Source organism: Rhinatrema bivittatum, chromosome 6 (genome assembly GCF_901001135.1).
Source record: "Rhinatrema bivittatum chromosome 6, aRhiBiv1.1, whole genome shotgun sequence".
NCBI classification, from domain to species: domain Eukaryota; kingdom Metazoa; phylum Chordata; class Amphibia; order Gymnophiona; family Rhinatrematidae; genus Rhinatrema; species Rhinatrema bivittatum.
The window spans coordinates 107,732,877-107,760,386 of NC_042620.1; the positions used below are offsets into that span (position 1 = coordinate 107,732,877).

The 27,510-nt window shown below is 40.1% G+C and overlaps 1 protein-coding gene across 8 annotated transcripts in view; it reads left to right on the forward strand.

Annotated features, from left to right (window-relative positions):
* UBR3 (ubiquitin protein ligase E3 component n-recognin 3) overlaps nt 1–27,510 on the forward strand; it is a 672,099-nt gene that overhangs the window by 167,519 nt on the left and 477,070 nt on the right. For all 8 annotated transcript variants that reach the window (XM_029605729.1, XM_029605732.1, XM_029605733.1 and 5 more), the window contains exons 10-13: nt 5,933–6,066; nt 11,302–11,388; nt 12,585–12,650; nt 12,750–12,839. In XM_029605729.1, coding sequence (XP_029461589.1) covers nt 5,933–6,066; nt 11,302–11,388; nt 12,585–12,650; nt 12,750–12,839 — 377 coding nt within the window. The remainder of the gene's footprint in view (nt 1–5,932; nt 6,067–11,301; nt 11,389–12,584; nt 12,651–12,749; nt 12,840–27,510) is intronic.

The window sequence follows — 27,510 nt, forward strand, 5'->3', positions numbered from 1 at the left end:
TATCACATACACGTTACAAGTGCTTAGGCATGCAGGAACCTTTTCATAAGAAGAGGAGGCTAGAGGGCAGATATATTCAACTGGCTCCTCTTCCTCACACAGTACCACCCAGTGGACAGGCTCTGCGGATGCCAGACATAGCGCAAAAGGCAATAACACAAATTTCAACAGTGCTAATTGGGCTTATTACTTCGATACAAGCCTCATATCAGCTTCCATCATATAGTCCACAGGGATCTTCAACACTCCAGAGAGTTGTCTCCTCAATGTTCTAGAACTCCTTTGCCACTCTCTTCTGGACTATCCTTACCAATGCCAGAGCAACCAATACAGCCAAGACCTGACATACTGCCTCAACAGCCAATATCAATTCCTTCTCCTAACTCTTCCACAGGATACCCATCAAATCATGCGGAAGAACATCAAGAACCATACTCACCACCGGAAGACCTGGCCTTCCCAAAATTTGACAAGGTGGGTTTAGCTCTATATCTGGACTTCCAAAATGTACTTGACCCTAGGTCGGAAACACTAGGGCTATTAAAAATATTTGACCTTCCCACTGAACCTACTAGCCTTCCATCACACAAGGTTCTCAATGCAGTCCTAGAAAAGTCCTGGGAAATGCCTTATAACATTGTACCGGTGTCTCGGAAGATAGACCTTAAATATAAAATGAAACAATATCCATTTTATGCATCGCCACAATTACCACACCAATCAATCGTGGTGGAGTCTGCAATGCAACGGCCTAAGAAAACAAGAATGCACTCTAATGCCCCACCAGGGAAAGACCGTAAGTACCTGGATGGTTTTGCCAGAAAATCATTTGTCATCAGTGCTCGGAGCTCGTATTGGACAACACCAATTCTATATTGTCCAATACTTGTACGATTGTTTGTAGCACGTAAAGAACTTACTGCCACCTCAGGTCTCCCTCAGCCAATTCAGGACATGAAAGAGGGTTTATGCCATCTTTTAAGGACAATATATGAATCATTGGAGACATCTTCCCGGAAAAAGGAGGGACCATATAACTGAAACTCTGGTGGAATTACATTGGTTACCTATTGAACACAGAATAAAATACAAAACCTTATGTACCATACATAAACTAATACATGATGAAAAATCAGACTGGCTAAACAGCACTACGAGTACATGTCCCACACAGAAACCTTCGTTCAGCAAACAAAGCACTCTTAACCGTTCCTTCAGTAAAGACAGCGAGACTAATCCAAGTGAGAGAAAGGGCCTTATCTTTAGCAGGCCCCACACTTTGGAACACAATGCCTCTAGAGATCAGATTACAAAGAGATCTCAAAACCTTTAAGAAAAGTTTAAAAACATGGCTTTTTAAACAAGCATTTTATAAAGAGACCGGAGATTAGAAAATATACAGGAATAGGCAGAAGAACACCAGCACACAGCACTATTCTCAGAATTTATTTTATTTTATTTAAACACTTTTATATACCGACGTTCATAGCAATATCACATCGGTTTACAGTCAACAGGGGTAAAAATCAAATGAACCAAGAAGCATAAAGTTACAATAAACAGGGCATATGCGAACTTGGGCTGTAGGGAAGATAGTAAAAGAGTTACAGAAACATAGAACGAGATTTTTTCAGAATGTGCATTATAATAGTCTAACAACTCTATTTCACAATAAACGTAATTGTAAAACACAGAGAATATGAATTTTACCTGTGAATGGTACCTTACAGGTACACCTGGTCATGACCTACTTCACTAAACAATCGATTGTCTCCTATGATATATTGTAACTGAACCTTTTGTGGCACCTGTTAGAATGTACTATAGACGCATTCACCTACCTTAATTTATGTGCCTACATGTAAACCGTTGCGATGGTATATAACTTAGCGACGGTATAGAAAAGATTTTAAATAAATAAACTCAGCATCGGCAATAGCCACTCGAAGAATTGCATGGCTACGAGCTAGTGCCATATGGGAAGACATCAACGACAAACTGGCAAATTTACCATGCCATGGAGACAATTTATTTGGAAGTAGTCTACAGGAAACAGTATCACAATTAAAGGAGCAATCGGTGACAGTTCAGTCACTGGTCAACCCTCCTCCTTTTTCCACCTTTCCCAGGCACTATTATGCACCAACGTGTAGACAGCCTTTCCAGAGAAGGCAATTTCGGCCATACCCATCATATCGAATGCCCTCATACCAACAGCCGCAGCGACCACAGGTGTCACAGCAGCAGCCAAGATGCGGCAGACCTAGAGCCCAGTGTTCCCAGGGACAAACGTCTATGACTACGGCAAAAACTCAGTCATCTTTTTTAACTTTGCAGGGCCACCACTATTTCCAATCGCTATAGCAGACAGGATACAATCCTTCGCCCGATCTTGGACACAGATTACATCTGACCACTGGGTCCTAGAAATAATACATCAGGGATACATTTTTCATCCAAACCACCCCTTCCCTCCCTGTCATATGCCAGGGGTGGCAGGAGGAACCACCTTCAGTTAACACTGGAAATCACTCAACTACTCAAACATGCAATTTAGAAGATACCCCAATCATCATTGGACACAGGTTTCTGTTCTTCATATTTCCTCATTCCCAAAAAGACAGAAGGTCTACGTCCCATCTTGGACCTTTGCAAACTCAACAAATACTTAGTGAAAGAGAAATTCAAGATGTATCCCTAAAGTCTATCCTTTCCCTCCTCCAACCAAACGATTGGATGTGTTTGCTAGATCTGAAGGATGCCTATACTCACATTCCAATGCATCTGGCTTCATGGCGATACCTATGCTTTCAGTTCAAAGGTCAACACTACCAATACAAGGTATTACCGTTCGGTCTAGTGGCTGCACCCAGAGTTTTCACAAAATGCATGGCAGTGGTGGTGGCCCACCTAAGGAAAAAAAGCATCCAAATATTTCCATATCTGGATGATTGGCTTCTAGTGGCATCAGATCCAGAGACACTTCGATCCCAGGTACACCAGACAATACAATGTCTTCAGGAATTTGGACTCATCAATTTCAAGAAATCCAACATCACCCTGACACATTCCTTTCAATTCATTGGGGCTCAACTGGTCACTTATCAGAGCAGAGCTTTTCTTCCAAAGGACAGGGCAGTCACCCTCAGGAAATTAAGGAACATCAAACGCACAAGGAACCTGACAGCACGTCAGGTACTAACTCTCCTGGGACATATGTCAGCAGCTATATACACAGCCCAAAATACTTGACTTCATATTTGCAGAATACAATGGGGCTTGAAGAGACAATGGTCGCAACACAGTCAACCTTTATCAAAGCGCATTTCTTTAACTTAGGAAATGATTATCGATATAGACTGGTGGCTAAAAAGAAAACCGCTAACCAAGGGAGCACTTTTCAGAACACTGCCTCACAACACTGTGCTGACAACAGATGCGTCCCACAAGGGTTGGGGAGCTCATCTCGACCACCTCGAAACGCAGGGTTGATGGTCCCAAAGGGAAAGCACATACCCGATAAACTTAATGGAACTCAGAGCAATCAGGAATACCTTACAGACATTCCTCAAACACCTACAGGGCAAACGAGTCATGATGTACACAGACAATCAAGTAGCCATGTTTTACATAAACAAGCAAGGAGGGTTTAGTTCCTGGAGGCTTTGCAGGGAAGCGATCCTCATTCTGGAATGGGCGGCACAACATACCTGCCGGGGGTAGCCAATACTCTTGCAGACCGACTAAGCCATATCTTCCATCCACACGAGTGGACATTGCACCAACAAGTGGCAGACAGAATTTTCAACTGTTGGGACACACCAGTCATAGCACTGTTCTCCACGGAACACAACAGAAAGGTGTTCCGCTTTTGTTCACTGATGAACAGTGCGCATCGGACAGCGCAAGATGCCTTCCTAATTCCTTGGACGTGAAAGGTACTATATGCTTTCCCACCAATTCTTCTTCTCACTCGAACAATTCAAAAGTGCATACAAGACAGAGCGAACCTGATCTTAATAGCTCCAGCATGGCCCAGGCAGCCATGTTACACTTACCTACTCCGCCTGTCGATAGACAATCCAATCCCATTGGAAGACCGCAGCGATCTCCTATCTCAAGAAGGGGGTTCTCTACTACACCCTATGCATAGGTCATTACACCTGACTGCATGGAGATTGAACGGTCATTACAAACAGAAATGGGTTTATCCTACTCCGTACGGGATATCATACTGGCGGCCAGAAAACCTCCCACATGATGTAACTACCATTTCAAGTGGAAAAGATACGCTTCTTGGTGCACATCACACCATTTCAACCCGCGTCATTGCCCACCAGCGCACCTTTTAGAATACCTACACACTTTACACAGCGGGACTTGCGACAGCTTCAGTAAGAGTTCACTTAAATGCAATTGCGGCCTTGCATGCGCACCATAATGGTCAATCCATTTCCACTCGCCCAATGGTTTCTTGCTTCATGACTGGCCTCTCCCATCTTCGGCCCCCAACCTCAAAACCTCCAATTCCTTGGGACCTGAATACCATGTTGGAACAATTCATTTACCTCCTTTCGAACCTATGGACACTTCACACATAAAATACCTTACGTGGAAGGTGGTCCTTTTAATAGCGGTCACTTCAGTGCGCAGAGTAGGTGAGATTCAAGCCTTAGTGGATTACAGCCCATATCTACAATTCTACCATAACAAGGTGGTGCTCCGCACGCATCCATCCTTCCTCTTGAAGGTAATTTCTGCTTTTCATCTCAATCAATCTCTTGAACTGCCCACGTTCTGTCCAAAACCACATCAGAATGAAAGAGAAAAGTTGTTACACACTTTGGATTGTAAAAGAGCCTTAGCCTACTACACAAGCACAACTCACGCAGACGCTAGGCCATTGCAACTTTTTCTCACCTTTAACCCTAACTTTCCTGGCTTGCCCACGCCAGGAGAATCATATCCAGCTGGATTGTACAATGCATAAAGTTTTGTTATGAAAAGAAAGGACTCTGCCTTTCTTCAACCCCACATCCCCATCAGGTGAGGGCAGTATCTGCTTTCATTGCCCATCTACGACATGTTCCGCCCATGGATATATGTAAAGCGGCAACCTGGTCATCTCTACATGCTTTCACATCACACTATTGCCTCGACCAGCGGGCAACGGATGACGCCAAAATGGGCAGGGCAATACTCAGTACCCTTACGAAGTAAACAATCTGAACTGGCTGTCCACACTCCACGGTCACGCTCCTCCACAAAGGAAGAGAAAAAGGAACATGCGTGACCATCAGCTTGGAACTCCCAAGACAGCATAGCTGATTCAGCCCTGCTATCGACGGGAAAAGCAAGTTTGCTTACCGTAAACGGTGTTTCCGTAGATAGGATGAATCAGCCATGCTGATCCACACACCTCCCTGGACAGTCAGGCTCACGGTTGATCTGCATGCATCTACTACTATATTACAGACTGAGGAGAATCTGCTTTTCCAGTGCGGGAACTCATGTGCAGCTGCACAGAGCTAAGCTCTGTGTAAGAGCTTTGAGAAGCTCCGCCTCCGGGGCCTGAACGGACAGCCCAAGACAGCATGGCTGATTCATCCTGCTATCTACGGAAACACCGTTTATGGAAAGCAAACTTGCTTTCTTGGTACGCAGCAGATTATATATAGAGAGACTTAGATATAGATAGAGATAAAGAGATATAGTAAGTAATAACAGACACATTTTGGAATTCTGTATCCAATTTGTTTGCAGCTACTTAGGTGTATATAAACTTTTGCATTATAGAGTTCTTTCCATGGTCTCTTTGGAGTCTATCCACTAATGATGGCTTTTCTGAATTTTCTTTGCATGAATCAGTTTTTTACATTGCAGGCAGCAAAGCAACAGGCTCTTATTTTGTCTGCTTGTAATGTTGTTTTAGGTATGAATTTGAATAAACGAGAACTTAATGAGCATGTGGAGTTTGAGTCTCAGACGTACTATGCAGCATTTGCAGCTGAACTGGAAGCCTGTGCTCAGCCCATGTGGGGACTGCTATCACACTGCAAAGTCCAGGTAAGTTGTGCACATGCTCTATAGTTTTACATATGGAAGTAAAATTTTAAGACCTGTGTGCGCACAAGTGTGCGAGTTTGCCTGCATGTGCACATGGATGTGCCGATTTTATAACATATGCCCACAAGTTATAAAATCAGCTATCTGCACGTACATGCATGCATGGTTTTATGTTGATGAGTTCTTGTGTGTGTGAATTCCATCTCGAGCACATAAGTGGGGAGGGGGAATTTTAGTAGGTATGCACAGCAACACAATATGAATTTTTTCCCAGTTCGCCCCAGTAAAGAAAAGGACTTCCTGAACTCCCTAGCTAACTTGCCTCCCTTTCACCCTATTATCCTCGACCTTTAAAATTCCACTAACTAGCGTATTTATTTATTTATTTTTTGTTACCAGAAGTAAAGTTGCAAGGTAGAGGATCTTGGTGCGCGCTTGTGCACATAAATACTTGTGTGCTGGATTCATGCTACAGACCCAGCCTGCCCATGTCCCGCCCAGACCACACCTTTGCCCCTCCCCTTTTGTTGAGAAACATTTTTATGCGTGTACCGGGAGATACCTGTGTACCCATGCAGTTTTTAAAATCGCACAGCACCCGCCAGGCAGAATTACACACGTATCTCCTGGCTTTGGCGCATGTAGGGCGTTTAAAATTTACCTGATGTTCTTTTGTTTATCAGAGGAATGGACTTGTCAGTTTTGTTCGTTAGGATAGTCCTTTTTTTTTTTTAATGCTTACCTTTTGAAAGATGTACAGGAAGGAAGATTTAAGTTTAACAGAATTAAAACTGTAATATGGGTAGCCAGGGCTTACACTCCTTCTGCCACTGCCCTTTTGCAATGAAACCCCCTCCCCCTAGAAAAACACAAACACAGAATTGGAATCGAACAGGCCGCAGCTTTATTGTACAATAGGTGCCTGAGCCCACAATGCCAAATTTAGGAACTTGAAACAACCATCCGCCACCTCCTAGCAAGATCACTACTTGCCAACCGGCCTGCAAATTCCTGTGATCCTTGAACTTATTATCACAGCCCCTGTCACCTCCTAGCAAGGAGTCCCGAAGTTGACAACTGCATCCAGTTGTCCTTATAAATTGCAAGTTGAACAAAGTCAATTCCGCTGAAATAATATCGCACCCCAAAATGCTCGGGCAACCAAAAGGCTGTGACTAAAACCAACCCAGTTTACAATCAACAATCGGAAGGGTGGGCGGGAAGGAAGCGGCCACGGTAGCAAAAAGCGTGATTGCAAATATTTGCACCATTGCTGCCAGTAACACCCCCAGGCTCCTCCTCTATACATTACCCTAGCACCCAGAGCCAATAGGCTTCATGGATTTTAATTTCAAACTGCTCAGAGGGCCAGTGGACCAAAACAGTCCAGGCTCGGATCTCCCCCCCCCCCCCCCCCCCCAATTATCCAATGCCCTGGGCCAGCTTCCTCGTGAGCCTAGCACCATATTACACCTTCCATTCTTCCATTTGCATGCTGAAAGCGATAGTGAGGCATTATTTCTGTTTTTAATTCAGCTGGTAGGCAAATCTTGATGATTTTCTTTTTTCTTTCTGATTTCACTTCTGAAAAGATATTAGCATTTAAGGTTTATTTTCATCTGCATAAATCTGAGTAAATCGGGGAATCTTATGCTAATTTTTCCCAGAACCTTATGTAGGCATCATTGTGTAAAACATAAGTACATGAACAATTGAAGGACAGTTTTTACTAACAAAGGGCACTGTAGTTATAAAAGCTTCTCATTTTTTTATTTACAAAAGTATAAATATAGCAATGTGTGTTAGTACAAAAAAGTAAGGTGATCCTCCGATAAAACCCAGCATGCAGTAGAGTCAAATAATTTCCTTCATAATTTTAGAACTTTCTTCTAGAGGCACAGCTCCCAACTGCCTTGCTCTTTTGCTGATTGTAGTGGAGAACTTATGGCAGTGCTCTGATGGGTTCAGTGGATTGTTAGCATGCCACTGGGGTGGTTTCAGGGGGAGAAGAACTATACATTAAATCAGGAATTCATTAATTACAACTCCTTTAAACATGTTTTTGTTATTTGCATTATACATGAGAAAAGGAAAATATATGTGCAATACAAGGAACATACTAGGAAAAACAAGCAAAATGAAATATTCAAATCCAAGTCCACATCAATGGGGCTTACTGGGATACTAATAAAGGAAAAAAAAAAATCAGCATAGTGAATCCCAAGGCTCATAATTACATTTATTTTGTTCCCATATATATTCAACCCCCATTACCGATTGGCAGCAATTTTATCTGCTTTAAAGGTCTCAAGATATAATGGATCTGTAAAGATATACTGGTTACCTAGATGGGTGACAATACATTTACAAGGAATTTTTTAAAAAGTAAGATATAATTACAACTCTTTATTAGAAATGTAAAGTATGGATGGAACTTGAGAATATTGGCCACACTTTCTTAGATTTGTTTTTCTATAATAGGCAGGCAGCCATAATAGCATAAGCTGAGCCTCTTGTAGTGATGCCTGTCCTAGCCACTGGATTTTTCATCTAATTTTTTAATCCTGCATTGTATCATCCTGATGACAAGGAAAAGATTGGTGTGTGATTAGAAATTCCATCCTGCAGATAAATTGAGGAGCAGGTTAGATGACATAAGGGTAACTTTCCAAGTCATTTCTGTAGGTAAAATAGTATTTTTTACTTACAGAAATGGGCTTTTAGAAAATTGTCATCCATGTGTCATCCATTGTCATCCAAACACACAGGTGTTCTGAGCATGTGCTTTTTACCTTTAGTGACAAGAGGCGTTCATGGGGCAGGGTTGGAGAGACATTTGCACTTGGGTGCATGCTTTTGCATTTTCAAAAGTGTACACACAGTTTTTCTTGGAAAATCTACCTGCATAAGTTAGCAGATATAAATGTGAGCAGGTAGTTTTTGTGGGATAATTTTCAAAATTAGTGTAAAGTCTGTGGGTCATTGATTTTACATCTGTGTGGGCTGTTACAAAATTAACCCCTACACTGTATACACTTAAAAGGAAAGTAATTCAAGTTAGCAATTTACAACCTTTCTTTGCATTGGGATGGACAAATAATGTGCATTGCCTTGTCCTCAGCAGAAATGTTCAGCTTTTCTTTATTTTATTTCAGTATTTATATAGTGGTATATATTGATCACTTTATAACAAATTACATATAAGAACAATAAGTCCATGCTCCAAAGAAATCTTAGTATGTAATCAAGGCAACAGGAGATAAAGTGACTTATCAAGGATCATAAGGAGTGTTAGGATGCACTACACTTATTCCCTTGTTCATTTTTGAGTGTGTATATTTATAAATGAAGAATCCATTTTGAAATAACTTGTATGTACACTGTATGTGCAGTATACTGACTTTATAAACCAGTCATTTTATCATTTCAGATGATAAAATAAATCTCCTTTTTTCCTTTGGTGTCAGGCATGCTTTTTTTGGGGTTATGTCTGATCACTGAGTGGCAGGTGTAGAGATGCCAGTTTTAAGCGATTCATAAACCCTAATAAATGTAAGCCTTTGCTTTTAACCCATCATAGGTTTATAGGTGAGTGATGTTGATCATTCCTTTTTCTGATTGACAGAATTCAAGAATGATTGGGACAGATATAAAGGGCAGTGGTAGGAACAGTATTGGGAGTTGCAGTATTGCAAATAAGCTACTCTTCACACCCTTGTGAGCAGAGGCAAAAGGGGAGAGGTGATGAAAAAATAAAGGGCAGATAAATGAAACAATGCAAGTTTTCACATTAGGAGTCATCACTCGGGAAAAGGATCTAGGTGTCATTGCTGAAAATACATTGAAATCTTCTGCTAAGGTGGAGCAGCAGCCAAGAAAGCAAATAGAATGCTAGGGATTAGTAGGAAAGGAATGGAGAATAAAACAGAGAATATCATAAAAGATATAACAGAATTAGAAAAGGTACAGAGAAGGGCGACCAAAACGATAAAGGGGATGGAACAATTCCCCTATGAAGAAAGGCTAAAGAGATTAGGATTCTTTAGCTTGGAGAAGAGATGGCTGAGGGGAGATATGATAGAGGTCTATAAAATAAGTGGAATGGAACAAGTAAATATTAATCAGTTTACTCTTTTGAAAAGTACAAAGACCAGGGGATACACATTGAAGTTATGTCTTCTTCCCAGCCACACATATTGTGATTGGCTATCATTTATTTACCATAATAAACATTCAGATACTAGGTAATACATTTAAAACTAATAAGAGAAAATATTTTTTTATTCAATGATTAATTAAGCTCTGGAATTCGTTGCCATAGGATGTGGTGAAAGCTATTGTAGCTGCATTTAAAAAAAGATTTGGATAAGTTCCCAGAAGAAAAGTCCATTAATCATTAAGGTAGAATTGCAGAAATCCACTGCTTATTCTTAGGATAAGCAGCTTGGAATCTATCTACCTCTTGAGATCCTGCCAGGTACTTGTGACTTGGATTGGCGACTGTTGGAAACAAGATACTTGGCATGATGGACCTTTGGTCTGACCCAGTATAGCAAGTCTTATGTTCTTTATGAGCTAATAACACTGCAGGCCATAAAGTAGATGGGTTGCAACCAGCAGGCTACAATTCTCCAGAAATCAGGTTGATTCTGGCAGGTTGGTGATGGAAGGGTACAGTCCAGCAAACTAAGGAGAAAAATCTGGTTGATAAAGAAAACAACCTAGTGACACTGCAGACCATGAGGTAGCTGAATTGGTATCAGCAAGCTACAATTCCCCAGAAACAAACCATGTTGGTGCCATCCAGCAAGACCTTTGTAGCCAGATGCCTGGGTAACTGCCTTGCTACTTTAAATAACTGTTTAGATTATATTACAAAACTTCTTGGTAAGATGTGAAGAGGGGAGAAGCTGGATGTTTGGATTAAGTATGGGATCTTGTCCACTTATCTGCCCAGGACGATAGAAAATCAATGAGGAATAAAATAAAAACGGACTTATATAAGAAGTGATGTTTTACAAGTAGTCAAGCTTCTGTGGCTGGCAGCTGGAATATATCCTTAACAGTGAGGAAAGGAATGACTGTGCAGACTAGATGAGCCAATTGGTCTCATCATTCACTGTGTTACTATGAAAAATTAGATTCAGGTTTTTAAAATCCAAAAGTAACTTTTGTTTTAGTAACATTACTGTTGCCTAAAGTTTGTTTTCATGACCATGAAATAATATTTTCAAGGAAACGCAAGAATACACAAAAAATGTCGTTAGATATTGCCTTGAAGCACTTCAAGATTGGTTTGATGCTATCAACTTTGTAGATGAGGTATGTATGTGTACTTTTCTTAAATAAAACACTTATGTGCAGTTGGTGTATGCTATACATTGTTGATGTATGTGTATTTAGTGGGGCTACTATGTAAGGTACAAGTCCCTGCTGACCGCCTCACAGGTTAACTATTTCAAAATGTCTTTTTCAGAGGTACAAAATGGGGAAAAATTGTTTTGAAAATGGAATGGTTAAGAGAATAGAAAATTACAAGCATTTTTAAAGATTTTTAAATGCAAGTTAGTTTTGTATTATCAGCTGGAATTTTTTGTTAATGGTTTTGCCATGATCACTGAATTCCCCAATAGCTGTATCTATGCTGCAATGTTATAGAAATCCTAGTACTTGTTTTCTGTGATAATTTTATTTTTCCTTCTACAATTCTATAAATCTATTAGATATCAGTTCCGATTCACATCTCTAAAATCTAACATTAATACTACTGGGGCTAGTTGGTGCTCATAAGTTTATATACCCCTGACAGAATTTGTTTGTGCAGCATTTTTAAGCATGTTTTGTCTGAGTGATCAGACAAAACATGTCTATTTTGAATGCATTTCAAATTAAACTGTTAAGAATCACAGAATAGCACAATCATTAAACCATAGCAATAAGGGAAATAATAAAATGGTATTTATATAATAAAATGCATTCTTAATAAATCATGTACATAGTCTCATGTACGTATGAATCCTCTTAGTAAATTGGCTATGTTTTGACCTAAAAATCTTTTTGTTGCTTGGAAGCAATTTCTGTAGCCAGTGCAGGATATTTAAGTTCAGTCTTGTTAAATGCTTCCTTTTTCAAGACACTTCAAAATTTGTTTTGAAAACATCTTGATAACTCATCAGTTTTTTTTCCATAGCTTTCCATGACTTTGCTTTAGCTATGACAGCCTTGCCACTCTGTCAGGGAATGTTTATACTCTAGGCCAGAGGTAGCCAACTCCTATCTTCAAGAGCCACAAACGGGTCTCGTTTTCAGAATATCCAAAGTGAATATGCATGAGATATATTTGTACACTTTGGAGACAGTGCATGCACAATTATTTCATACATATTCATTGTTGATATCCTGAAAACCAGGATTGATTGTGGTTCCCAAGGACTTACGTTGGCCACCCCTGCTCTAGGCTTTGTGTTTCTTTTCCAGAGAGGTAAGGTGCTAAAATAACTTACGGATTTGTATTTCAGCCTACGCCTAACCAGGTTACTTTTCATTTGCCACTGCATCGTTATTATGCCATGTTCTTAAGTAAGGTAAGGCTTTTTATTTATTTTTTTTAAATCAGAAAAGAAATACATGAAATCCTCATTTTGTCTCATTCAGAATATAATTACTTGCATTATTATTTGCAGGCTGTCAAATGCCAAAACATAGATCTAGATTCTATTTTACCTGATCAGGAAATGCTGATGAAACTGATGGTTCACCCTCTTCAGATACAGGTATGTGATCCAAGTTTTTTTTATTTCTCTAAACATATTAGAGCAAAACTTTTTAACCATCCAATGTTTTTATTTATTTTTTTTATTATATATTGTGTTCTGTAACAGCTCTGGATAAAAAAAATGTATGTATCTATATAGATATGTATCTGTCTATATACATGTGTGTATGTATATACCATATATACCAACACCATAGGGGTTGGCACAAAATAACAAAAATCAGTTTAGTAATTTTTCACAATTATATAATATAAAACAACACGATATAAGAGAGAATTAGCTAGCACCATAATTTGAAACGAGGAAAAGTCCAAAGGGTCTTTATGCAGAAATGTTGATGATACAAAGTCTTTTTATAGATCCTATGAGAGCAGAAACCTATTCCAAATTGTAGGAGAAACACATGCTTGAAACAAATGCAGGACACGATGCTTAGGGAAATCGCACCATAGTAAACCCATGTGAATTGAACTATTCACTGCAGAGTCTGTCATATTAAAGCAGAAATCTGTAGAGTATTCACACATAGACATGCACTGGAAGTTCACCACTGAACGTACCCCAACAAACAGGTCTTCAGATGTTTTACCAATACTGGCTTCCTCGGGAAGGGGACGGGGGTAATACTGACTTAGACACTGTACGCTGTACCCATATAGTGCTGTGAGACTAAAATTAAACATGATTTCTATGTGGTAGATTAAACATGCAAGTTAAATACTCCTGGCATGCTGTGTTGCTACACTGTAAAAGCCTGAGTGGTGCTAGAATAGTGGTGTTCAACTCATTAAAAGAAACGTTTTAGTAGCATTTAAACATCTTATATCAAATCTAAAAGCATGATTAAACAAAGATATTATGGATAATTGTAGCAAAACAACTTAGTAATGAAGTTCAAAAACACAAAAATCATTAGAAAGGGACTGATTCGGGCAGAGCTTACCATGGCGTTCAAACTTTCAGTGTGTGTCAGAGCGGGCTGTCAAAACCGGTTAGTTCCTCAATGACAAGATGCCTTTTAAATGAAACAGCTGAGGTGGGGAAATTGCTAGAGCACTGAAAACAGAGCTGAAAGAGAGAGAGTGATACAAATAATGACTGGATATTGATGGTAATTGTGCAACAGATGGAAATGAAATAAGCTATAGAGTCACTGCCATAGTAATCAAATTAAAATTTGATTACTATGACACTGCATTTATTTTCAAGCAATTGTTTCTCCTACAATTTGGAGCAGGTCTTATGTGTGTGTGTTTAATGCATATAATGCACTATTTTTGTGGTCTACTGTGCTGAATTGTATTCAAAACACAAGAAAATATGAAGGACCTCGAGATCCATTTAGGCAGCCTAAATCCCTTTCTGCTACAGTGCTGGAGGTCCTGATGCTCTTTGCTTTCCTCTTACACAACATTATTCAGAGTTGATAAATAACAATGTGATAAATTGCAGAAGGACCTTGCGAGACTAAAAGACTGGGCATCCAAATGGCAGATGAAATTTAATGTGAACAAGTGCAAAGTGATGCACATAGGGGAAAATAACCCACGCTGTACTTACACAATGTTAGGTTCCTTATTAGGAAATAGATCTGTGTCATACTGGACAATGCATTGAAATTGTCTATGCAGCAGACAATAAAGCAAATAGTTTTTAGGAATTATTAGGAAAGGGATGGTGAATAAAATGGAGAATGTCGTCATGCCTCTGTATCACTCCATGGTGCGACCACACCTTGAGTGATGTGTGTAATTCTGGTCATCACATCTCAAAAATGATATAGTTACACTAGAAAAAGGTACAGAGAAGGACAACCAAAATGATTTATTTATTTTATTTATTTAATTTCTTTTCCTATACCGATGCTCAAGACTAGGTCTTATCGTACCGGTTTACAATGTAACTGAGGGGAAACCAATTAACATCAAGGTAGAAAGTAAAGTTACATTAAACAGGGAGCATAAAACCTGGGCAATGGAAGACAGTGCAGAGTTTAAACTAAGAAACAATTAGAGAGAGATAAATATATAAATCAACAAAAACTGTAAGATACAAAACATAGGTTTGTCCTAGGCAGTTATTAGCCTGGTATGTCCAGAGGGAGAAGGAAAGGGTGAGGTTGGGTGGGGGGAAGGGATAGGGGAGGGGTGGGGGAGTGAGAGTCAGTGATGGTTGAGGAGATCCTTCAGCGGTAGGCTTCTGCGAAAAGCCAGGTTTTCAATTTCTTTCTGAAAGTTGAATGGCATTGTTCTTGGCGTAAGTCTTGTGGAAGTGAATTCCAATGTAGTGGACCTGCTGTTGAAAGAGCTCGCTTGTGAATAGTGTTGTGGACCGATGATTTGTTGGGGGGGGCCTTGAGCGAACCTTTGTAGGCAGTTCTGATCGGTCTTGCGGAAGTATGTAATTCAAGTGGGAAGGTGGGTTGGAGAGTGGATTGCTGGTAGACTGATAAAGGAGATGATAAAGTAGAATGATAAAGTAGAATGATAAAGTAGAATGATAAAGGAGATGGAAGGCTCTCCTGTGAGGAAAGGCTAAAGAGATTAGGGCTGTTAGCTTGGAGAAGAGATGTTTAAGGTGGGATTTGATAGAGGTCTATAAAATTACGAGAGGACTAGAACGGGTAAATATGAATTGGTAATTTACTCTTTCAGATAATACAAGGACTAGAGGGTACTCCATGACGTTAGCAAGTAGTGCATTTAAAACACATTGGAGGAGGACCTCCAGTGATGTGCTTCCCCTGATCTGATGTTGGGAAAGGTGACTGGTGGGCAACCCTTCAATTCCCTTTTTCATACTGAAATACTGGAATGGGAATCAAATTTGTGTAAATCGAACTGTTTATACCACGCTGATGATGTGTGACTTGAAAACTGCTATGTAACAAAGAGATGTCTGGTAAGACACTGCAAGTAATGTGGGAGATCAGAAAATGGTGGACACAGGAAGCTGTGAAAAAGTGGTTGCAGTGCTCTCTGAATAGATGATACAATCTATGTCAAAGTGTTTCTGCTGCATTAGAGGACTGCTTAAACAAATTTCATTTGGTGTTAGAGGAAATAAAAGGTTTGGAACAACACATGTAATGTTTGGATGCAGCAGAGCAGAGAATTTCCGTTCCGGAAGATGAAATGACAAGAATGTTGCAAGCTATCTCAGAGCTACAAAAATCCAATGCCTCGATCCTAGATTGCCTTGAGGATCAGGAGAACTTCGGTCGCCGAAACAATCTAAGGATTGTTGGCCTTCCAGAGACAATAAATATAGCCATCTATCTGACTTTATTGAGACATGGCTTCAGGCCTAGCTCAGCCTACAACAATTGGATATTCTGATAAGATGTGAGAAGAATATTCAGAGTTGGGGCACCCTGCAACAATGGAGATTTTCAAAGACTGGTTATGGCAAAGATTCTGAACTGGGCACACAAAATATGCATTCTAAAAGCATATTGCAAGATGAAAACACTTGAATACAATGGGAATAAACTACTAATCTTCAGTGATTATTCCCCCTGTGTTGCAACTTGGCAGAAGATCATGCCGCCCTACTGCATGGAAATACTGTGCAAGGGCATGAAAACTGCCTTGCTTTTCCCAGCGAAAATGTCCACCATCAAGGTAAAATGTTGTTATCATCTAGGCAGGAGGCTGATAATTTTATGGCCCAACTCCCTCCGTTGCACAATGCAGAGGAAGATCAGATAGCTTAGTGAGGAGGGCTGGGCTTCAATGGAATCTGAGCAAAGGGATAGCTCTTATACTAAGAGATAGATACATTCTCATAGACCCTGAGACCGATTTTTATCTCATTTTGATTGCAACCTTGCAGGCGTTCATTGGAATTTGCTTTAAATCATGACAGTGTTACAGCCTAACATACAGCACCACCCACAGCTGGGTGGAGCTGCACAATATTGTGAGTGAAATTAGGATCTCTTTTTGCATACTACCTACTAGTGGACTGCTGTGTTCCATCTCCCTGCACGTTTTGTCTGATAGTCTTGGAAGGCAGCTTTTTCTTGTGGACCATGCTGGGATGTTCACATTTACTGGAAGCAGATAGGCCTGGCTGCAGAGCTTTACATCATGAAATGCCTCCGAGTATTTCCAACAATGGGATGTGAATCTTGTGGCGGAAAAGCATCCTCTGCTATGGTCCAACTTCCCACAATAATATCTCTCTCATAATGATGCTTTTATATTTCTGCCATTTAGTTTTTCCTTAATACTGCATAGTGTTTTTGCATCCTACTTTGTCTAGATTATTATAATATACTTATGCATATCTCAACGTTCTTATGTAAGTTTTTAGCTACTACACAACTGTTAACTGGTTTTCAGTTGTTTTGTTCTTATAACTTTATACTGCTATGAACTCTCCTGGGAGGGGAAGCACTGACTGGGCACCTCCTGGTCAAGGATAGATAGTGACCGAGTGGGTGGTCCCTTGGAGCACATGAATGCAGTTCAGAAAGTATGTAGTATGGATGTGCACTTAATGAGTGTATGTGTACTTGTGGAAAGTACAAAAATAAATAGTTCTCATTCGCTATGTTTCCAAAAGGAGCACCTGGCTCTTTCTACTTTTTGCATGCTTCGTGGGGTGTTCTGGCTGGGAGACATTGCTATCTATGATTTGGGATCTGACTTTGGATCAAGACATAAATACAATACTTTTATAATGGTTCAAATTAACATTCTCTCTTCCACGCTCAAGATTTCAGAACGAGCCTCCAAGCAATTATTTTCTCAAAGTTAGATTATTGTAACTCTATCTTACTAGGTCTCCCTTCCTCCTATACCAAACCGCTTCAGATGGTACAAAATGCGGCAGCACGTTTACTGACAAACACTAGGAAAGAGACCATATCTCTCCAATTCTAAAAGATCTACATTGGTTACCAATCCACTTCAGAATCATCTACAAATCCATCTCCATTATATACAAAACCATCCATCAACACACTACAATTGACCTACAAATCCCTCTCCACTTTCACAACTCCTCAAGACCCACCAGAGACGCATACAGAGGATCAATCCAGGTACCTCCCACCAAAACCATTAGAATTATTACCTTAAGAGATCGAGCCCTCTCTACAGCTGGTCCTCCGTTATGGAACTCCATCCCCCCCGATCTCAGACAGGAGCCCTGCCTCCCAACCTTTAGGAAAAGACTTAAGACTTGGCTGTTTAAGCAAGCTTTCCCGGACTCCAATTAATGCCCTTCTCCATCTACTTACATTACAAAGTCAGCTCAATTTCATCTCTTTGTAAATAATTTTTGCCGTTATTAACCTTTTCCTTTATTTCTCTCTTCTCCCAGTTCAACAGTCCTTGTTATTTGTAACTGCTTTCTTCTGCACTATAGTTCAAGTTTGATGTCTATATTGCACCCCTGTTTAAATGTAAACCAGCATGATGTGATTGTATCATGAATGCCGGTATATAAAAACCTTAAATAAATAAATTCTACTTTAAATGTTGACGTGATCCATTCCCCGGTCAAACAGAAAAAATGATTAGGCTCTTTTAAGCAGGCCAAAGCTGATACTGCATTTCTCCAAGAAACCCATCTAGCAGAGGAAGAGCATGCTAACCTTAAAAGAGATTGGCCAACCCAATGTTATTGCTCTTCCTATTCTAGCCGCCAAAGAGGCATAGCGATACTAATTTGTAAACAAACTTCTTTTATAGTGCAGAAACACCTTCAAAATGAAAATGGGAGATACATCATGGTTCTGGGCATCTTATATAATTAGAAATTGGTATCATGTAATGTCTTTGCCCTGAATGTTTACTCTGTACAGTTTTTCTAATCTATTGCCACACAACTTTTACAGTGGTCTAATTACTCACTGATGGTTGGTGGAGACCTAAATGTAGTAGCAGACTCCAGTATTGATTGCCAGCATCCCAAAATCTGGAAATTGCATGAAATGGAGATAGGAGCAAATTTACTTTGCTCTGAGCTGGGCCTTCTAGTCGTGGAGAATAATGCATCCTGGGGAAGTGGACTTCACTTTTTATTCCAGATCACACAAATGTTACTCCAGAATAGATTACATATTAGTCTCAGAAGCTTTAGTCCATAAAGTTGGGTCAACTAAGATCAGACCCATAGCTATTTCTGACCATGCCGTATTTTCAGCTGCATGATGAGTTTCAAAAATACCTGCGTGATTGTTGGGAGAAATATACTGAACTTATTGAAAAGCAGTCAGTTTCTGCTGCATTGTTCTAGGAGGCAGGCAAAGTGGTGATGAGGGGAAATATTTTTGCTTACACCTTTAAAAATAAAATAAGAAATGAGGAAATTCTTAGGCTGACCAAGAGGCTGCAAAAAGCCAAGGGGGACCATCAGCAAACCTTGTGTGAAGATGAGAAGTAAGCTTTGGCCCAAGCACAGTCTGTGATGAATCATTTGCTGCACCAGAAGTTTCGAAATTTTAAACCGACCTGTGAAAGATTCTGAGATGTTTGGGCAATACAGAAATTAAAATTAGGTAAGGCCTCTGGGCTTGACTGTGCTTTGAATTTTATAAATTACTGAAATTGAAACTCCTTGGGCTGCTGACAAAATTGTATAATATCTTACATGTGGGTCGTTTTTCTCCATAGATGAATCAGTCCCTCCCAGTTTTACCCAAAAAAGGAAAGGATCTCCTACAAGCAGGGTCTTTTTGGCTTGTTTCACTTAAATGTAGATATCAATTTATTCACTGCAATTCTAACAGCTAGACTCAATATGGTACTCCCATTTTTGCTCACTCCAGACCAAACAGTTTTTGTAAGAAAGAAAAAAAAAACAAAAACATGGGGTGCAAAATGTCCAAAAGCGCATAATGGCATAAATGCTGAAAACCTCAAATTCAGACTGATACTGAGCCTTGATGCGGAAAAGGCTTTTGATTCCATCAATTGGAATTACATGTTTTGGGCCTTGATGCAAAATGGTTTTCAAGGAAATGTTTTAGGTTGGCTTAAAGCCCTTTATTTCAACCCTAGGGCACAAGTCTTAAATAAATGGCCACATCTGTGAAGATTTTGAGTTGCTGGAAGGAGTATGACAAAGGTGCCTCCTGTCCATGCTGCTTTTCTTGTTGGCAATGAAACCTCTGGCTATAAAATTACAGAATAGTGCAGAACTACCTAGGGTTTCTGTGGGCTCATCCCCTATTAAACTTTCTATGTTCACAGACTGTATATTTGTTGTTTTTTAAATATGTGGTTAAGGAAATACCCATTATTATTAGGATTTTTTTTCCCAATTCCAAACATTTGCAGGTCTAAAATTAAATTTTGAGAAATCTGAAGCTCCCCAATTGATGAAGACTGTCAGCAGTCTTGGCAGGGCCCATTTCTCTTTAGATGGGCAGATGGTCAAATAAAGTATCTAGGAATAATTGTTCCTCGGCAGTTAAGTTTGCTATATGTGATTTACCCAGGCTTCGGCTATATAATGTAGCCTGTCAATTACATTTCATCTGGGAATGGTTCCTGAATAAGTATGCCTGTTCACCAGAGTTTGTGAATGTCATGGTCTTCTTTATCTCTCACATTCACACAAGTGTGGCACAACGAATAATCAGTGACCGTTTTCTTCTCAATGCTGCTAGACTGACTTGGAAATGGTTTTGGATTTGGTGGGAAATGAGGTAGTCCTCCTCCTTACTCCCTATTGTTTGGAATTATATGTTTCTGCCAGGTATGAAGGTGGGCCCTTTTCATATTTGGAAACATAAGGGAGCACAACTGCTTGATTAATTTGGTGAATGGAGATAATACCCATTTAAAGGTCTTCTCACAACTCTGTATGGAATATAACTGTCTAATTCATGTTCTTAGGCTTATCTATAAATACAATGTTATTGGCCTTCCAATTCTCTTGTTAAGAGAATGGAAGTTGTTTGAGACCATTTCCAAGTGGTACAAATTTTGCAAAGAGAATTAATTGAAAAGAAGAAGTCTGTTCATTTTGGGCATCAGCTCTTAATATTTCTTTAGCGGTGGAAAATATTCAAAGGCTATCTGCCTCCTTATATAAAGACAATATCGAAGTCTGTATGAAAGAAATGAAATTGAAAATATTACTCCATTGCTACATAGATAATGTCCACAGATTTCATATAGGACTAGATGACTCTCCAAATTGTGTGAAGTGCAAAATAGGACGGAAGGATTTTCTTCACAGATTCTTGCTTTACACTATAATGTACACGTTTTGGGGAAAATTCTTCAACATATAAAGATCTGTACTGGGAAAATAGTACATAAGATAAGGGAAAGGCTCCTACTGGGGGATATGTCAGAGGTAATGGAATCTAATGTGCATGAGAACAAATTTATACTCTTAGCTCTGCAAACAGCTTGCAAATATATACTGCCAACATGATGATCCACATTCTGCTGCTTGGTGGAAGTGGAAAATGATAGAACTCATGCAGGTTGAAAGAATTTTAAAGATATTTAAGTAAAAGATGCATATTTATATAGCTGCCTGGAAAATATTTTTTTGGATTATAGGATATTGATGTACTAAAGAGGCTTGTTGACCAATAGAGCAGAGCAGAGAGTCCAATATAAGGTGTTATGTATTTTACATAAAGAAATCCACAATGAAAATGTCGAATGGTTAAACGCAGTAATAAGATTACATATACCGCAGAGAAATTTAAGATCCGCCAACAAACGACTTTTATCGATTCAATCTTTGGTATCAGCAAAGTTAACATCTGTAAGGGAAAGAGCACTGTCACTAGCTGGACCAACAATTTGGAACAAACTCCCTATAGAATTAAGATTAGAAACAAATGTGACCCAATTTAAGAAAACAATTAAAACCTGGTTATATAAGCAAGCTTTTGGGACAGAAGAAACCATGACAGAAAAAGTATCAACAAGAAATTCACCATCGCAGCATTAGTTTTGTTGAGACGGCCATGATATGACTGATTTGATGAATGTTATATATTTTTTTAATTGTAATTTTGCTTAAATTTTAAGAATGTAAGAATGTTTGTGAATTTGTACTATTATGATTTATAAGATATTGACAAATATTGTAAACCGTTATGATGGTTATATCCAAATAGCGGTATATAAAACTTTTTAAATAAATAAATAAATCTTTGTTGCTTGGTTTGGTAATGTCCTAACATGTCCTTATAGGAAAAATGATGATCTGAGTATGGGCATTACTCACTGGATCGGGGTGGGGGGAGGAGAGATATATGTGAGAGTGTGGGTTGTATGAATCAGTAAGGAAGGTTGGATGATTGTAGGTGAGTCTGGTATGAGTGCTGGTTTGTCAGATTTATAAGTATAAAACAGTAAATGCATAATGTACACTTTTTATGTGAGGTGGTTATTCAATGGACTTTACTATACTTTATGGAGTTGATTCCCTTTTATTTGTTGGAATCTTACAAAGGTTATTACAATTATTTTGTCTATGATGGTTTTGAATGTACTGTTATGGAATAAAAATGATTAAAAAAAAAATTGGAGAAAATTATTTTTCACTCAACACAATTAAACTCTGGAATTCATTGCCAGAGGATGTGGTAAAGGCAGTTAGCATAGCTGGGTATTTGAAAAAGGTTTGGGCAAGTTCCTGGAGGAGATGTCCATAAACTGCTATTAATCAAGTTGACTTGGGGAATACCCATTGCTTATTACTGGCATTAGTAGCATGGGATTTATTTAATGTTTGGGTACTTGCCAGGTACTTGTATCTTGGATTGGCCACTGATGGAAACAGGAAGCTGGGCTTGATGGACCCTTGGTCTGACCCAGTATGGCAACTTCTTATATTCTTACTTCATAATCAGGAATCCTCTGTGCTTATGCCATGCTTTCTTGAATTCTATCCCTGTTGGCTCCACCACCTCTGCCATTTGTTTTGTTTTCAGTATTTTATTTTAGATTCAAAATAATAATGTATTTAAATTGGTAAATGTATCTACTGTTTGTTTTTCTTTGACAAACAGGGCTGAATTAGCCATGACACATGAATGTTGTCTTCTGACGGCACCGAATGGATGCTTCTCTCTTAACTCATTGAACTTTTTCTTTTTCCTGGGTGGTAACTCATAAAATGGACCCTAACATCATGTAATTACAGCATGGGTTGTTTTTCCTTATATTCATCATCTTGTACTTGTCCACATTATATTTCATCTGCCATATGGATGCCCAATCTTCCAATTTTGCAAGGTTCTTTTGCAATTTATCACAATCCACTTGTGATTTAACTTCTCGGAATTTTGTGTCATCTGCAAATTTGATCACCTCTCTTGTATCTCTTTCCAGATCATTTATAAATATATTAAAAACACCGGTCCAAGTACAGATCCCTGAGGCACTCCATTGTTTACCTTTTTCCACTGTGAAAACAGACCATTTAATCTTATTCTGTTTCCTGTCTTTTAACCAGTTTGCAATCCACAAAAGGACGACATCTCCTATCCCATGACTTTTTTTTTGTTTTCTTAGAAGCCTCTTGTAAGGGACTTTGTCAAGTACCTTCTGAAAATCCAAATACGCCACATCTACTGGTTCACCTTTATCCACATGCTTATTTACCCCTTCAAAAAAATGAAGCAGATTTGTAAGGCAACACTTCTCTTGGATAAATCCATACTTGAGTCCCATTAAATCATGCCTATGTATATGTTCTCTGGTTTTATTCTTTTTAATAGTTTTCACAATTTTTCCTGGCACTGAAGTCAGGCTCAATGGTTTATAGTTTCCTGGATCACCTCTGGAGCCCTCTTTAAATATTGGGGTTACATTGACCATCTTCCAGTCTTCAGGTACAGCGGATGATTTTAATGATAGGTTAAAATATACTTGTAATAGGTCTGAAATTTCATTTTTGAGTTCTTTAAGAACTGTGGGATGTCACCATCTGGTCCAGGTGATTTGCTGCTCTTCAGTTTGTCTATTTGGCCTACTACATCTCTTCCAGGTTCAGTGTAATTTGGGTTAGTTCATCTGAATCGTCTCCCTTGAAAAGAGTCTCTGGAATGGGTATCTCCCCAACATCCTGCTCAGTAAACCTTGAAGCAAAAAATTCATTTAGGGGTAGATTTTCAAAACCTACATGCGTGTGCTACCCGGCGCGCACACATGGATGCATGATTTTATAACATGTTCGTGTTATAAAATGCCAGGATGGCACGCGCAAGGTGGAGAGGGGGTCAACTTTAGTAATTATGTGCGACAACGCATCGGGGCCTTCCCCAGTTCCCTCCCAGTCTGCTCCAATTAAGGAGCTCCTGCCTCTGAGCAGGAGCAAGTTATGCACGCTGGCACAGCGGCAAATGGCTGTTCTGGGTGACTCTAGCCCTGGACTGCCCCTTTTTCAAGCCCTAGGACTTACAAGCATCCCAGGATTTAAGCGTGTGGCCGGGCCGTTTGAAAATTGGCCCAGTGCGCGTAAACCCCAGGATTTACGCGTGCCGGGGTTTGAAAATCTACCCCTTAGTCTTTCCGTGATGGAATTATCTTCCCTAAGTGCCCCTTTAACCTCTCAATCATCTAACAGTGCAACTGACTCCCTCCCAGGCTTCCTGCTTCAGATATATTTTAAAAAGTTTTTATTTTGAGTTTTTGCCTCTATGGCCATCTTTTTTTCAAAATCTTTTAGCTTGTCTTATCAATGTTTTACATATAACTTGCCAGTGCTTATGCTTTTAACTAGTTTCTTTAGTTGGATCCTTCTTCCAGTTTTTGAAGGAAGATCTTTTGGATAAAATAGCCTCTTTCACCTCACCTTGTAACCATGCTGGCAATTGTTTAGCCTTCCTTCCACCTTTTTTAATGCATAGAAATACATCTGGACTGCACTTCCAAGATATATAAGGTGGAAGGAAGATTAGAGTTCGCTATCAATTTCACTGTATAGGCGTTATCAAACGCCTATACAGTATTCAGGGCGCGCTGTCCAAATTGCTCTTCCCTACATGTCATTTCCCTACATGTCATTTCAAATGACATTTGAAGAGGAGTTGTCATTACATTTTGAAAATGAATTCAAATACTCACTTGCCATGCCAAAATTAAAAATTGTTCACAAGAAATCAATAGACCCCTTTTGACATTGCCTGAAGAAGGGAGCACGATAGACTTTTTCTTCTTAACCCATACTCGCGATGCGTTCAGATTCCAAAAATGTATACCAAAAGTTATTTGTCAAGTGTAGCATAATAAATAGCTATCCAGCCTTCCCAGCCGCTCTGCTGTACAGCTATCAACTTTTCTGGACGCTCAAGGCAGCGGCCACTCTGCCGCAGGCCATGGACATTGTAAGGTAGCATGGCCTGCGAACATGGACGTTCCCGCCTTTTTCTGCCCAGTTCTTCATTTTCTGGACGCTCAAGGCAGCGGCCCAGCTTCCAACCTCCATGGCCTCTTGAACGTCCATAAGGTTTCATTTGAACAGGGGTTGTCATTTCAAAATGGACATGTCCGTACAGCTGCTAAACTTTCCGGACACTCAAGGCAGTGTACCTCCTTGGCCTCTTGAGCGTCTGGAAAGGTTGGTAGCTGTACCAACATATCCGTACAGCTACCAACCTTTCCGGACGCTTAAGGCAGCGTACCTTCCACGGCTTCCTTCTCTCCGGCTTCCGTAGAGGCATCCATGTCTCCGCTGGACCCGCGGAGCCTCAGAGACGCCCAGAGTACCGTTGGATACTCACAAAATAGAACGCAAACATACCTCCTCTGGTCTTGCAGCTGGGTTCTCCTGTTGGCTGTTGTCTCTAATCGACCGTCTACAATTCCCTCGCCAAGCATTTCTTATTCTGGTTCTCATCCAAATGAAAAAGATCGCCAAAGCCAATATATAAACGTTGTCCATGACGCTGTCCGGTCTGATTCTGACTGTCACAGAGCACAACACCAAACTAATGCCAGGGTCAGGATAGGCGGTAAATATAGAGGTTAAAGACGCAGTAAAAATACTGGTTAAAGACGCGCTACTTTGGGCGCGTTACTGTATTGAGGGGAATAGCTAATCCGATCATTAACATACATATACATGTGGCAGGCGCTAATGGCAGCGCGTCTTTTTCGGCACGCGGTAAGGACGCGTAAAAGACTATACTGAATCGCGTGTCCGGCTTACGAGCTTAAAACGCGCATCCAATGCGGGTTAAAAGACAGAGTAAAGTGCGGCTGCGCTAGCGCATCGGCTTGCCTGTTAGGCCATTTATTTCCTCAGAGCACCTGTTAAAGCAACATCGGTGTATAGAGGGAAATCAAACTGTAATCACAATGCATCAAAAAACCCCCACTTATCAGATGCTTTAAACAAATCATGCAAATGGTAAAATGTGCTTTAAAACATTAAACACCCCCCCCCCCCCCCCCAAAAAAAAAAAAAACCCCCAAGCATAATCTGTGTAAAATCTTGGCACTTATGGAGGAAGCAAAATTTTGGCATGCATGGATGCAACTTGTGGCATATGTAAACAAGTGAAATTAATGACTATACCCAGATGTATTTTAGTTTTTGAAAGTTTAAAAACACATGTTTTTGTTAGCATGAGTTTAAATCTTTTGATAAGTGTGTGTTGGTGCATTGTGATTACAATTTGATTTCCCCTCTATAGTCATGTTGCTTTAATAGGATGCTTTGAGTATGAACATGCATTTTTCACTTATCAAAACTTTTTTGTGCGGGCCGTTTTTCTAAGATTTATCTCTTGCTTTGTTCCTTAATATATCCTATATATAGATATTCAATAAATTTCAACACCACCTCTTCCACAATTAATATATCTAATAATAAATCCAGTAATTAAAACAAAATACAATAACATTCAAAGCAATAATAATTTTATCACATACCATGTTTCCCCGAAAATAAGACATCCCCCGAAAATAAGACCTCGTAGAGGTTTTGCCAAATTGCTAAATATAAGACCTCCCCCGAAAGTAAGACCTAGCACATAGTACATGTAAACAATCGAATTAGCTACGGTATTCCCTCCCATACAGTAACGCGCGCCCCTGCCGTTTTGCCGCGCGTTTAACCTGCTAACTTACAGCCTAACCTTACCCTTGCGTTAGAGGCAGGGGTAAGGGTAGGCGGCAAACTTTCCCCCAGCCCCCGCTCACCTGCCCTGGCTGCGTCCATGGGTGATGGTCTCCGGGGCAGCCCCAGTCCTCTCCCCACTTCCCGAAGCAATGAAAGCACAAAAAAATCGAAAAAGCAAAAAAAAAAAAAAAAAAGAGAAAAAAAAAAGTTGCAAGGGAGAGAGAGGGGAAAGAGGATGGGCGATCCTACGCGCGGGATTGCCAGTCCTCTCCCCTCCTCCCGAAGCAAGGTGCGAAAAGCAGCCTTGCTCCGGGAGGAGGGGAGAGGACTGGCAGTGTAAAGCAACGATGTGACTTACTTTTTTCATAGCCCTCCTCCGGAGACGGACATCGACGGACACAGATCGCGGCTCCCCTGCCTCCCGGAGGCGAAGATGGATGCCTGCACGGGCGAAAGCGGCCCCTGTACGTGCGATTGGGCTGCTCAATGCGTGACGTCACGTGCCGTGACGCCAAACGTCGAGACGTCACGTATTGAGCGGCCCAATCGCACGCACAGGGGCCGCTTTCGCCGGTGCAGGCATCCATTTTCACCACCGGGAGGCAGGGGAGCC